This window comes from Neofelis nebulosa, chromosome 13 (genome assembly GCF_028018385.1).
Source record: "Neofelis nebulosa isolate mNeoNeb1 chromosome 13, mNeoNeb1.pri, whole genome shotgun sequence".
NCBI classification, from domain to species: domain Eukaryota; kingdom Metazoa; phylum Chordata; class Mammalia; order Carnivora; family Felidae; genus Neofelis; species Neofelis nebulosa.
Genome location: NC_080794.1, coordinates 83177268 through 83191859, shown reverse-complemented (window position 1 = coordinate 83191859; position 14592 = coordinate 83177268). Strand labels below are relative to the sequence as shown.

At 55.4% G+C, this 14592-nt stretch overlaps 1 protein-coding gene across 8 annotated transcripts in view; it reads right to left on the bottom strand.

Annotated features, from left to right (window-relative positions):
• Positions 1-1006: 1006 nt before the first annotated feature.
• DMBT1 (deleted in malignant brain tumors 1) overlaps positions 1007-14592 on the bottom strand; it is a 56269-nt gene continuing 42683 nt past the window's right edge. For 6 of the 8 annotated variants that reach the window (XM_058698002.1, XM_058698007.1, XM_058698005.1 and 3 more), the window contains 8 exons: positions 12677-13000; positions 9840-10163; positions 8987-9016; positions 8342-8368; positions 5395-5718; positions 2558-2881; positions 1723-1752; positions 1007-1104 (listed from right to left, as the gene is read on the bottom strand). In XM_058698002.1, coding sequence (XP_058553985.1) covers positions 1064-1104; positions 1723-1752; positions 2558-2881; positions 5395-5718; positions 8342-8368; positions 8987-9016; positions 9840-10163; positions 12677-13000 — 1424 coding nt within the window. In that variant the 3' untranslated portion in view covers positions 1007-1063. The remainder of the gene's footprint in view (positions 1105-1722; positions 1753-2557; positions 2882-5394; positions 5719-8341; positions 8369-8986; positions 9017-9839; positions 10164-12676; positions 13001-14592) is intronic. The other 2 variants (XM_058698006.1, XM_058698008.1) reach the window with 2 other exon arrangements.

Genomic DNA, 14592 nt, shown 5'->3' with positions numbered 1-14592 from the left:
GAGACCCAAAGAGCAGAAAAGCAAGCACTGTTTGGCCATTTGCTACAGTCCTGAGTCACACAGACCATCATCCCCGTCCTACTGTAGGACTGAAAGAAGCAGGAGCAGACACCCCTACGGTCCCTACGGAAGACGAGCTACCAGGCTGCAGGGGCAATCCAGGCCCTCTCAGTTGCCCCACGGACACTGCACTGTCAGCACAGAACCGGACCTGAAACCGGAGGCCAGCTCCAGAGTAGAGCGCGACATGGCCTGACACCCCTGGGAGAGGCAAGCTTCTGTGCCTGGACCGGGCAAATGTGGGCAGCATTCAGCAGAGAGCACTTGGGACAGAACAAAGCTCTGACAGGGAAGAGCTTCTTTGGGTCAGAAACCGCTTGCCCTGAGTTGTAGGTACAGACACCATCGCTCCTATGAAGTCAAGTGGCCGAGACCCCTGTCCATGAGGGTCAAGGAGGCCCTAGTATCACATCTTGTCCCTGTCTCCGGAGGAATAAGACGGTGGCCATGGGGACCCTGACCCGGGAATCAGAGCCCATGCACATGGTTCCGGTGACTCATCTCTTCCCAAGCAGGTATCAGACGCCTCCCAGGACATGTCAGCCACAGAATGGGTGACAAACAGAGTCCTTCTCCTGGTGGCATGGGGACCTGGCGCTGGCATCGGCCCCTCATGTGCACAAAGCACAGCCATAGTGAGCCCGAGCACATAAGAGAAAATCGTGCTAAGACAAACCCTGTGAGCAGGCGGTCCTGGGACTTGTACATCCCGTTGTTCCTGAAGCTAGACCCACCCACCACTAATGTCCTCATTATGGACATTAGCATATGTCATATGCTCTCCTGGCGTAAGACAGGTGGAGCTGGGTTCCGGTCAATTGCGAACAAAAGCATCCTGACTAGTAGATCCCACAACCGGTAGGGGGCAGGAAATCATAATTCTTGTGGGGAAACAGAACGCCCCACACTGAATACGCTGGTTAGGGCGGAAGCCGAACCCACATTTAGGAATTTCACCCACGCCACTTGGTTATGGTGTTGATGGTAATCTTTCGGCAGGAAATCAAGGATGCTTACCGTAGGAAGGACTTGTATACCACCAATCTGGAGAGACAGAGAGAGAGAGACAGAAACAAAAAGTAGAATTAGAAAGGAGGTGGAGTCACTCAAGGTTGGCTCAAGTGACTATTAGGTGGGACCAATGGTGGTGATATCTGAGGAGTTCTGCCGGATAGAGGAGAAAGGGGTCTCTGCCGAGAGGCTGCCAAGAGCCAAAATCCCACCGTCGAATGTCCAGCACAACGGCAACAAGGTGGTGCCATGTGCAAGGGTAACTGCCGTGCCGTCATGACCCTGTCGTTGGGAAACGCATCACGTAGGCTCCACATGGGGAGTAGGACGTGAAAACGTCTCTATTCTCCCAACACGTGGAGCATTTGGTCCAGGCAATGCAATCCAGCAGAAATGTTCCCGAGACAGCCTTCTCTGTCATCTAAAGTCTTAGTGAGGACGGTGTACCCAGAGGACTCTTATTTCACTGAGCCAGTAAGGACAGTCCGTGTGTTGTGGGCTCAACTGGAAGTGTCTACATAACTGAGAGGGACCAAGGAAGGCCCAGGAGAGAGAAAAGCTCCAGAGTCCCCCTTGGATGTAAAGTTTGGGGCCAGGGCTGGCTTACAAGAGGAGATAGATGCTCAGGAGGCAAGAGGCAGCAGAACTCACCTGGTGTGGTCGTGGGCTGGGACTGGGCAGCTGTGAAGAGACAAGAGCACGTGAGACACCGCACAGAGCTGCCCCAACCGGACGCAAGGGGGAAGGATCTGAGCGGGTCAGATGCCATCGACGCTGGTCCCCAGCCACGGAGGGTAGGGCCCGTGACATCCACACCCTGGAAGGACGACCCTCTTCAAAGGGCCAGGCACACCAAGAACATGATTTCCCATGTCAAGGTGATTGGCTCCAAGGCACACAAACCAAACGTGTGCCTTGAGCTTTCAGCTGCTCACCATGGCAGCAACACCGAGGAGTCCAGCTCCCGCCAACATGCCACGGCTGATCTTTCAGGCCTAAGCAGGGCTCATGACAAGGTTTGTCTGGCAGTCATCGCAGAAGCAGCTGGCCCCTCGCACCACAGACCCGCCGCACGGACCGGGCATCACCCCTCCAGCGGGGGACATGCAGTCAGGGGCTCAGGACCCCAAACCCGCCGCGGCCGTAGCCACACACATACAGGTTGGTCTGCAATCCTAGCCCTGGGATCCCCGCGAGAGACCCCCATTCAGCAGGCTGATCACTCGCCGCCACCTGCAATGTTGCAGGAGGGCCAGTAACGGCTTCGCGGGGACTGGCAGTTTGGCACGTGTCCTACTTTACCATCTCCACACCTGGCAGCCTGACAAAAACGGACACTGACACTGACACTGACACTGGAGGAGAGTTGAGGAGACGTGAGGAAGACGGGGATGGTATATAGGTAGCTTCCAACGATCTGATCAGAACATGACGTCTCTCTTCCCTAGCCAACAGCAAGAGAAACTCCCAACGACAAGAGGCTCACCTGAACAGATGACACTGGCGTCCTCACTATGGCCACAGTTGTGCGAGTTCCAGCCGTTGTGGGGGCAGCGCCACAGGTAGGACTCTTGCCCGGAGCAGCGCACGTTGTCCAGGACAATGGGCCCTGAGCCCTGACCAAAGCGGGCACTTCCCGGGGCCGACACGGCCCAGCCACAGCCCAGTTGCCTGCACACCACGTTGGCGTCATTGATGTCCCAGTCGTCGTCACACACGGTGCCCCAGGAGCCTCGGAACAGGACCTCCACGCGGCCCTGACACCGGTCACCTCCATTCACCAGCCTCAGGGCCAAACCTGCCTCGTTCCCTAGAAAGACAAAGAACAAAACCCACTGTCCATGTCCATCTTCTGGCCAAAGGCTTAAGGCTTGGTCCAGACTCAAAAGCTTGCTCACGGCCAGTCTTCCCCGGGCACCGTTCCCCTTCGAACATGCCAAGAGCGGAATCTTCAGCCCACGCACCCTAAGAGCTGAGACACCTAGACAGACCTGTCCAAAGGACGCCACGATGCAGGAAAGGACGCTACGACGCAATGCATGTGAGTAGGAAGACAACCCCCATCCACGCTGGGCATGCTCACGAGGGCATCTTCCAGCCATCGCTGTCAGGCCGAGACCGCTGCCCTGTGGGGCAGCTTGTTGGCTTCTGTAGGGTCCTGCCTGGGTTCAGGCAGAGCCCCAGGACCTGCTTGCAACGTGGCAAGAAAGGTGTAATACTAGCACACGGGCCCCCTTCCTCCCAAGGCTATATGCTCCACGGCCTGCGAGCCATGAGGGAGGTCTCAGGAGATTGGACAGATCTCCAAGCATTACATTAACCTCCTGCAGAACGGTCAGCACTGAACATCGATCCCACTGGAGTCAGGGGGCTATCCGCATACCTTCAGACCTGGGATCTGAGAGTCACCTCTTCCTGCTACCAAACACACACAGAGGGGCAAAGAGAGCAAAGACACACCCCGAGTCTCCTCCTGTGACTTCCATAACCAAACTTTACGTAGAAGGAGAGTGAGCCAGGGACTTGGATAGGAATATTTATTCCCTGTTGGTCTTATAGGTGGGTAGACCGGGGGCCCGGGTGTCCAGAAATCGTGACAGAGGGAAGAGCGAGAGGTAGACATCTCGGGAAGGAGTCTTCGAAAAGAGTGTGTGGCGGGCCTCTTGACCACTGACACCTGCAATTGTCACCTTGCTGCACAGGCCTGCTGCTCGGCCAGCCCTGTTGGGATGAAGGCTCTGCGGGAGGACCACCTGGTCCGTCCACATCCATCTCGAAACCTGGCATGTCACTGTCTCCCTCACAGGGCCTTTGCATCCTACCCACCCTGAGGTATGCACGTCTGAGTGGTGCTGGGTCAACCTGAAATGAGTCAGATATCCTAGTGCCTGTAACACACCATCACTTGTTACACTTTCACCCCCAGGGCACTGTTCATCTGCTTTGGACATATGCACGGGACACGGATGAATCTGAGGGCGTTCCAAACAGCGAGCGATGGAGAGAATCCAGCATGCTCTGAGGTCCCTTCAGGAGAAGGGCAGTGGTCATCCGTGTCCATTGTTCCACCCAACGTGTCGGCCCAGGTTGCATTACAGCTGAAATCCAAACACAGAGGCCAGTTCCCTGAACCTGCACGCAGCTGTCTCCTGGGACAGCCTGAAACAACTACATGAAACCTCCTGGGCCGATGGCCAGACGGGCCTCTTAGAGCTCCAGGTCTCTTTAAGAGCCACTGTCGTGACTAACTGACAAGCAGAAACACGGGATACCCATAATTTCGACCAGGAGCGGTGCTTCCCCCGAGCGCTGAGAAGAAGGACGGGAACCATGAAAAGAGACATTCCCAGTGGGGTCACCTGACACTCACCCGGGCGAACCGTACATTGGGGTGAACAGCTGTAATAGAAAAACCCTCAAGGCAGACACAAAAGCACACAGGTGCTCCAACTGGATCAAAGGTTGAAGAAATCAGCCTAATCTCACAAGCAGATGACTCCACGTGTCCTTGGGCAGACACAGCAAGGGCCCTCCATGAATCTCTCAGTCCTCTGGGAGCCCCACCCTATGCCCCACTGCCATTGCTTGCCTTGCTGGGCCTGAGGACTGGCTTTCCGGCAGTCGGAATGCCACCAGCAGGCCCACGAACCCCCTCAGAACCACTGCATCCACGCCACGTGGAAACAGCTAGAATGGGTTGAACAGTTATGCTAGGAAGATCCCAAGCCTCCCATCCCAGGTGCTATGCGCTCAGCCTTGACAAGGTTTCACAGGCTTTCTGCAGGGGGCCAAGCTCAGGCCCCGGGGTCCTAGGTGGCTCGTCAGTGTTCCATGTACCACTCACCAGCCATTCCCCACATCGATCCCCTTTTCCACTACTATCACTGTCGCCCCAGATGCGCAATCTAGACTGCAATCCTGCTCCCTAGGTTGGCTTCATGGAGGACCCAGAAGCATAGGGCCACAAAGGAGTGAAGGTGGCTCGTCTTTCAACCACATTCCCAAAAGGTGCGCCTTGAGAAACGGCCCCTAGGAAATCAGGTGTGGACTGAGCAGATGATCCAGCTGACAAGCAGGGGGTCATTTTGCCTGCCCACTGAAAGGTGAATGCACCTTGTCACCCACAGTGTCACTGATAATCCCAAGCAATTTCTGTCCACAGAAAGAGGGCAGCCGCCCCTGCGGTCCACCTCTGTGGCACTTCAGGGGACAGCTGCGCCCAGGAGACCTAGAGACACAGATATCCAGGAGAGGTCGGGTGGGGACCCTGGAGAAAGGAGTGTGTCGGTTCTCAGTAATCGCCATGAGAGTTTTGAAGTTCACCTGAGCAGATGACACTGGCGTCCTCCCCATGGCGACAGTTGTGCGAGTTCCAGCCGTTGTGGGGGCAGCGCCACAGGTAGGACTCTTGCCCGGAGCAGCGCACGTCGTCCAGGACAATGGGCCCTGAGCCCTCACCAAAGCGGGCACTTCCCGGGGCCGACATGGCCCGGCCACAGCTCAGCTGCCTGCACACCACGTCGGCGTCATTGGTGTCCCAGCTGTCGTCACACACGGTGCCCCAGGAGCCTCGGTACAGGACCTCCACGCGGCCCTGACAATGGTCACTTCCATTCACCAGCCTCAGGGACAAACCTGTTTCGTTCCCTAGCAGGAGACACGAAAATTATCTTTCTCTTCCTCCCTGGAGGAAAAGCCCCAGGGTCTCAGTGGACAAGACTTACTTCAGGGACCATGACTTCTGCATGCAGGTTAAGGTTGCCCAGCACAGGACTCTCTGAAGCTTGCTCACCATTATTCATCATCGAGGGGCTATTCAGATACCCCGGAGGGTCACGAGGTTTACGCATGTGCACAGTTTGGTGGCCCACGATGTCAGCATTGGGATTGCTGACTGGTCATGGGAAGCAGGGGCGAAGGGTGAAAGCCAGCCGCCTGCCTCCCTACCTCGATGACCAACCCAAGCACCTACATCAAGCCCAGAGTTCCTACCCAGCCACCATCAAGAAACTGTCCTAGACCTAGTGCTTACAGACTCCACCTTCCCCTGACCGTCCTATGTCGCGCACCCTACTACTGGGCCTGAGGGTTCTTGTGAAGGTTCCTTTATGCTGACCACTGACTCGTGTCGCTCTTAAGCCCCGAGCTTGTACTCAATCTGAAACAGTCCGTGAGCCCTCTGAATATCATACCAGTGGGCAGGACTAACGATCACTGACTCTGAGCTGTGCACACGTACAGCAGCCCGGACCTGTGGGTGGCAGAAAAGAAACACAACATGGCAGCATTAGGTCTGCCGGCAGGAAGGTCATTTGCCAGGTTCAGCACGACAGCACAGCTCATGAGTGACCGGGCTCACCTGGACCCAGCCCTTTGCACCCTGTGAGCTGGGCTGGGGCATGACCATTGCTGGTTCTCATTCTTCCAGGCATGCGTTCAATGAGAGCTCTGGTCTCCAAACAAGATGGACACATGCGACAAACCCATGAGAAGACGACCGCTTCCGCAGCCGTTAGGAAAAGGCAAATCCTATCCACAGACAGATGACTACAACGAAAGGGACAGAAGAAGTCGTGTCGTTGAGGATGTAGAGAAAGCACAACTTCCAGACACAGCTAATGGCACCCTACGTTGGTGTGGCTACTGTGGCAAACAGTTCAGTGCTTCCACAAGAGAGAAACATAACGTCATCACTGGACCCACACATTCCACCCCAGGTATATACCCAGGAGATCTGTAAACAGCTGTTCCAATATCAAAATTGTACACAGCAGTCACGGAAAGCCTATGCAAATGAGTCAAAGATTCAATTAATCAACATGGCCTTCAACCGATGAATGGTTTAAACAAAAAAAAAAGGCTAGGGATTCACGGGGCCACTGTGTACGTGTGCCATCATGGTGAACCTTGAGAGAGGCTGCCATTGAAAGGAGCCAGCCACAAAGGGCCACATATGCACCGAATCCATTCATACGACAATGCCAGAGTAAATAAATCCATATTGATAGAAGGCAGACAGGTGATGACCGGAGAGAAAGGGGATTGGGTGTGAATGGTAACGGCATGGAATCTTCATCAGGGGCATGAACAATTCTGGAAGTAGATACTGTGCTGGTGGCACTGCTCTGACTATCCTCAAAACTCCAGACTCTAGACCTCAGGCTGGGGAATTGTGGGGTAGCGGTTATGCCCAGAGACCCAAAGAGCAGAAAAGCAAGCACTGTTTGGCCATTTGCTACAGTCCTGAGTCACACAGACCATCATCCCCGTCCTACTGTAGGACTGAAAGAAGCAGGAGCAGACACCCCTACGGTCCCTACGGAAGACGAGCTACCAGGCTGCAGGGGCAATCCAGGCCCTCTCAGTTGCCCCACGGACACTGCACTGTCAGCACAGAACCGGACCTGAAACCGGAGGCCAGCTCCAGAGTAGAGCGCGACATGGCCTGACACCCCTGGGAGAGGCAAGCTTCTGTGCCTGGACCGGGCAAATGTGGGCAGCATTCAGCAGAGAGCACTTGGGACAGAACAAAGCTCTGACAGGGAAGAGCTTCTTTGGGTCAGAAACCGCTTGCCCTGAGTTGTAGGTACAGACACCATCGCTCCTATGAAGTCAAGTGGCCGAGACCCCTGTCCATGAGGGTCAAGGAGGCCCTAGTATCACATCTTGTCCCTGTCTCCGGAGGAATAAGACGGTGGCCATGGGGACCCTGACCCGGGAATCAGAGCCCATGCACATGGTTCCGGTGACTCATCTCTTCCCAAGCAGGTATCAGACGCCTCCCAGGACATGTCAGCCACAGAATGGGTGACAAACAGAGTCCTTCTCCTGGTGGCATGGGGACCTGGCGCTGGCATCGGCCCCTCATGTGCACAAAGCACAGCCATAGTGAGCCCGAGCACATAAGAGAAAATCGTGCTAAGACAAACCCTGTGAGCAGGCGGTCCTGGGACTTGTACATCCCGTTGTTCCTGAAGCTAGACCCACCCACCACTAATGTCCTCATTATGGACATTAGCATATGTCATATGCTCTCCTGGCGTAAGACAGGTGGAGCTGGGTTCCGGTCAATTGCGAACAAAAGCATCCTGACTAGTAGATCCCACAACCGGTAGGGGGCAGGAAATCATAATTCTTGTGGGGAAACAGAACGCCCCACACTGAATACGCTGGTTAGGGCGGAAGCCGAACCCACATTTAGGAATTTCACCCACGCCACTTGGTTATGGTGTTGATGGTAATCTTTCGGCAGGAAATCAAGGATGCTTACCGTAGGAAGGACTTGTATACCACCAATCTGGAGAGACAGAGAGAGAGAGACAGAAACAAAAAGTAGAATTAGAAAGGAGGTGGAGTCACTCAAGGTTGGCTCAAGTGACTATTAGGTGGGACCAATGGTGGTGATATCTGAGGAGTTCTGCCGGATAGAGGAGAAAGGGGTCTCTGCCGAGAGGCTGCCAAGAGCCAAAATCCCACCGTCGAATGTCCAGCACAACGGCAACAAGGTGGTGCCATGTGCAAGGGTAACTGCCGTGCCGTCATGACCCTGTCGTTGGGAAACGCATCACGTAGGCTCCACATGGGGAGTAGGACGTGAAAACGTCTCTATTCTCCCAACACGTGGAGCATTTGGTCCAGGCAATGCAATCCAGCAGAAATGTTCCCGAGACAGCCTTCTCTGTCATCTAAAGTCTTAGTGAGGACGGTGTACCCAGAGGACTCTTATTTCACTGAGCCAGTAAGGACAGTCCGTGTGTTGTGGGCTCAACTGGAAGTGTCTACATAACTGAGAGGGACCAAGGAAGGCCCAGGAGAGAGAAAAGCTCCAGAGTCCCCCTTGGATGTAAAGTTTGGGGCCAGGGCTGGCTTACAAGAGGAGATAGATGCTCAGGAGGCAAGAGGCAGCAGAACTCACCTGGTGTGGTCGTGGGCTGGGACTGGGCAGCTGTGAAGAGACAAGAGCACGTGAGACACCGCACAGAGCTGCCCCAACCGGACGCAAGGGGGAAGGATCTGAGCGGGTCAGATGCCATCGACGCTGGTCCCCAGCCACGGAGGGTAGGGCCCGTGACATCCACACCCTGGAAGGACGACCCTCTTCAAAGGGCCAGGCACACCAAGAACATGATTTCCCATGTCAAGGTGATTGGCTCCAAGGCACACAAACCAAACGTGTGCCTTGAGCTTTCAGCTGCTCACCATGGCAGCAACACCGAGGAGTCCAGCTCCCGCCAACATGCCACGGCTGATCTTTCAGGCCTAAGCAGGGCTCATGACAAGGTTTGTCTGGCAGTCATCGCAGAAGCAGCTGGCCCCTCGCACCACAGACCCGCCGCACGGACCGGGCATCACCCCTCCAGCGGGGGACATGCAGTCAGGGGCTCAGGACCCCAAACCCGCCGCGGCCGTAGCCACACACATACAGGTTGGTCTGCAATCCTAGCCCTGGGATCCCCGCGAGAGACCCCCATTCAGCAGGCTGATCACTCGCCGCCACCTGCAATGTTGCAGGAGGGCCAGTAACGGCTTCGCGGGGACTGGCAGTTTGGCACGTGTCCTACTTTACCATCTCCACACCTGGCAGCCTGACAAAAACGGACACTGACACTGACACTGACACTGACACTGACACTGACACTGGAGGAGAGTTGAGGAGACGTGAGGAAGACGGGGATGGTATATAGGTAGCTTCCAACGATCTGATCAGAACATGACGTCTCTCTTCCCTAGCCAACAGCAAGAGAAACTCCCAACGACAAGAGGCTCACCTGAACAGATGACACTGGCGTCCTCACTATGGCCACAGTTGTGCGAGTTCCAGCCGTTGTGGGGGCAGCGCCACAGGTAGGACTCTTGCCCGGAGCAGCGCACGTTGTCCAGGACAATGGGCCCTGAGCCCTGACCAAAGCGGGCACTTCCCGGGGCCGACACGGCCCAGCCACAGCCCAGTTGCCTGCACACCACGTTGGCGTCATTGATGTCCCAGTCGTCGTCACACACGGTGCCCCAGGAGCCTCGGAACAGGACCTCCACGCGGCCCTGACACCGGTCACCTCCATTCACCAGCCTCAGGGCCAAACCTGCCTCGTTCCCTAGAAAGACAAAGAACAAAACCCACTGTCCATGTCCATCTTCTGGCCAAAGGCTTAAGGCTTGGTCCAGACTCAAAAGCTTGCTCACGGCCAGTCTTCCCCGGGCACCGTTCCCCTTCGAACATGCCAAGAGCGGAATCTTCAGCCCACGCACCCTAAGAGCTGAGACACCTAGACAGACCTGTCCAAAGGACGCCACGATGCAGGAAAGGACGCTACGACGCAATGCATGTGAGTAGGAAGACAACCCCCATCCACGCTGGGCATGCTCACGAGGGCATCTTCCAGCCATCGCTGTCAGGCCGAGACCGCTGCCCTGTGGGGCAGCTTGTTGGCTTCTGTAGGGTCCTGCCTGGGTTCAGGCAGAGCCCCAGGACCTGCTTGCAACGTGGCAAGAAAGGTGTAATACTAGCACACGGGCCCCCTTCCTCCCAAGGCTATATGCTCCACGGCCTGCGAGCCATGAGGGAGGTCTCAGGAGATTGGACAGATCTCCAAGCATTACATTAACCTCCTGCAGAACGGTCAGCACTGAACATCGATCCCACTGGAGTCAGGGGGCTATCCGCACACCTTCAGACCTGGGATCTGAGAGTCACCTCTTCCTGCTACCAAACACACACAGAGGGGCAAAGAGAGCAAAGACACACCCCGAGTCTCCTCCTGTGACTTCCATAACCAAACTTTACGTAGAAGGAGAGTGAGCCAGGGACTTGGATAGGAATATTTATTCCCTGTTGGTCTTATAGGTGGGTAGACCGGGGGCCCGGGTGTCCAGAAATCGTGACAGAGGGAAGAGCGAGAGGTAGACATCTCGGGAAGGAGTCTTCGAAAAGAGTGTGTGGCGGGCCTCTTGACCACTGACACCTGCAATTGTCACCTTGCTGCACAGGCCTGCTGCTCGGCCAGCCCTGTTGGGATGAAGGCTCTGCGGGAGGACCACCTGGTCCGTCCACATCCATCTCGAAACCTGGCATGTCACTGTCTCCCTCACAGGGCCTTTGCATCCTACCCACCCTGAGGTATGCACGTCTGAGTGGTGCTGGGTCAACCTGAAATGAGTCAGATATCCTAGTGCCTGTAACACACCATCACTTGTTACACTTTCACCCCCAGGGCACTGTTCATCTGCTTTGGACATATGCACGGGACACGGATGAATCTGAGGGCGTTCCAAACAGCGAGCGATGGAGAGAATCCAGCATGCTCTGAGGTCCCTTCAGGAGAAGGGCAGTGGTCATCCGTGTCCATTGTTCCACCCAACGTGTCGGCCCAGGTTGCATTACAGCTGAAATCCAAACACAGAGGCCAGTTCCCTGAACCTGCACGCAGCTGTCTCCTGGGACAGCCTGAAACAACTACATGAAACCTCCTGGGCCGATGGCCAGACGGGCCTCTTAGAGCTCCAGGTCTCTTTAAGAGCCACTGTCGTGACTAACTGACAAGCAGAAACACGGGATACCCATAATTTCGACCAGGAGCGGTGCTTCCCCCGAGCGCTGAGAAGAAGGACGGGAACCATGAAAAGAGACATTCCCAGTGGGGTCACCTGACACTCACCCGGGCGAACCGTACATTGGGGTGAACAGCTGTAATAGAAAAACCCTCAAGGCAGACACAAAAGCACACAGGTGCTCCAACTGGATCAAAGGTTGAAGAAATCAGCCTAATCTCACAAGCAGATGACTCCACGTGTCCTTGGGCAGACACAGCAAGGGCCCTCCATGAATCTCTCAGTCCTCTGGGAGCCCCACCCTATGCCCCACTGCCATTGCTTGCCTTGCTGGGCCTGAGGACTGGCTTTCCGGCAGTCGGAATGCCACCAGCAGGCCCACGAACCCCCTCAGAACCACTGCATCCACGCCACGTGGAAACAGCTAGAATGGGTTGAACAGTTATGCTAGGAAGATCCCAAGCCTCCCATCCCAGGTGCTATGCGCTCAGCCTTGACAAGGTTTCACAGGCTTTCTGCAGGGGGCCAAGCTCAGGCCCCGGGGTCCTAGGTGGCTCGTCAGTGTTCCATGTACCACTCACCAGCCATTCCCCACATCGATCCCCTTTTCCACTACTATCACTGTCGCCCCAGATGCGCAATCTAGACTGCAATCCTGCTCCCTAGGTTGGCTTCATGGAGGACCCAGAAGCATAGGGCCACAAAGGAGTGAAGGTGGCTCGTCTTTCAACCACATTCCCAAAAGGTGCGCCTTGAGAAACGGCCCCTAGGAAATCAGGTGTGGACTGAGCAGATGATCCAGCTGACAAGCAGGGGGTCATTTTGCCTGCCCACTGAAAGGTGAATGCACCTTGTCACCCACAGTGTCACTGATAATCCCAAGCAATTTCTGTCCACAGAAAGAGGGCAGCCGCCCCTGCGGTCCACCTCTGTGGCACTTCAGGGGACAGCTGCGCCCAGGAGACCTAGAGACACAGATATCCAGGAGAGGTCGGGTGGGGACCCTGGAGAAAGGAGTGTGTCGGTTCTCAGTAATCGCCATGAGAGTTTTGAAGTTCACCTGAGCAGATGACACTGGCGTCCTCCCCATGGCGACAGTTGTGCGAGTTCCAGCCGTTGTGGGGGCAGCGCCACAGGTAGGACTCTTGCCCGGAGCAGCGCACGTCGTCCAGGACAATGGGCCCTGAGCCCTCACCAAAGCGGGCACTTCCCGGGGCCGACATGGCCCGGCCACAGCTCAGCTGCCTGCACACCACGTCGGCGTCATTGGTGTCCCAGCTGTCGTCACACACGGTGCCCCAGGAGCCTCGGTACAGGACCTCCACGCGGCCCTGACAATGGTCACTTCCATTCACCAGCCTCAGGGACAAACCTGTTTCGTTCCCTAGCAGGAGACACGAAAATTATCTTTCTCTTCCTCCCTGGAGGAAAAGCCCCAGGGTCTCAGTGGACAAGACTTACTTCAGGGACCATGACTTCTGCATGCAGGTTAAGGTTGCCCAGCACAGGACTCTCTGAAGCTTGCTCACCATTATTCATCATCGAGGGGCTATTCAGATACCCCGGAGGGTCACGAGGTTTACGCATGTGCACAGTTTGGTGGCCCACGATGTCAGCATTGGGATTGCTGACTGGTCATGGGAAGCAGGGGCGAAGGGTGAAAGCCAGCCGCCTGCCTCCCTACCTCGATGACCAACCCAAGCACCTACATCAAGCCCAGAGTTCCTACCCAGCCACCATCAAGAAACTGTCCTAGACCTAGTGCTTACAGACTCCACCTTCCCCTGACCGTCCTATGTCGCGCACCCTACTACTGGGCCTGAGGGTTCTTGTGAAGGTTCCTTTATGCTGACCACTGACTCGTGTCGCTCTTAAGCCCCGAGCTTGTACTCAATCTGAAACAGTCCGTGAGCCCTCTGAATATCATACCAGTGGGCAGGACTAACGATCACTGACTCTGAGCTGTGCACACGTACAGCAGCCCGGACCTGTGGGTGGCAGAAAAGAAACACAACATGGCAGCATTAGGTCTGCCGGCAGGAAGGTCATTTGCCAGGTTCAGCACGACAGCACAGCTCATGAGTGACCGGGCTCACCTGGACCCAGCCCTTTGCACCCTGTGAGCTGGGCTGGGGCATGACCATTGCTGGTTCTCATTCTTCCAGGCATGCGTTCAATGAGAGCTCTGGTCTCCAAACAAGATGGACACATGCGACAAACCCATGAGAAGACGACCGCTTCCGCAGCCGTTAGGAAAAGGCAAATCCTATCCACAGACAGATGACTACAACGAAAGGGACAGAAGAAGTCGTGTCGTTGAGGATGTAGAGAAAGCACAACTTCCAGACACAGCTAATGGCACCCTACGTTGGTGTGGCTACTGTGGCAAACAGTTCAGTGCTTCCACAAGAGAGAAACATAACGTCATCACTGGACCCACACATTCCACCCCAGGTATATACCCAGGAGATCTGTAAACAGCTGTTCCAATATCAAAATTGTACACAGCAGTCACGGAAAGCCTATGCAAATGAGTCAAAGATTCAATTAATCAACATGGCCTTCAACCGATGAATGGTTTAAACAAAAAAAAAAGGCTAGGGATTCACGGGGCCACTGTGTACGTGTGCCATCATGGTGAACCTTGAGAGAGGCTGCCATTGAAAGGAGCCAGCCACAAAGGGCCACATATGCACCGAATCCATTCATACGACAATGCCAGAGTAAATAAATCCATATTGATAGAAGGCAGACAGGTGATGACCGGAGAGAAAGGGGATTGGGTGTGAATGGTAACGGCATGGAATCTTCATCAGGGGCATGAACAATTCTGGAAGTAGATACTGTGCTGGTGGCACTGCTCTGACTATCCTCAAAACTCCAGACTCTAGACCTCAGGCTGGGGAATTGTGGGGTAGCGGTTATGCCCAGAGACCCAAAGAGCAGAAAAGCAAGCACTGTTTGGCCATTTGCTAC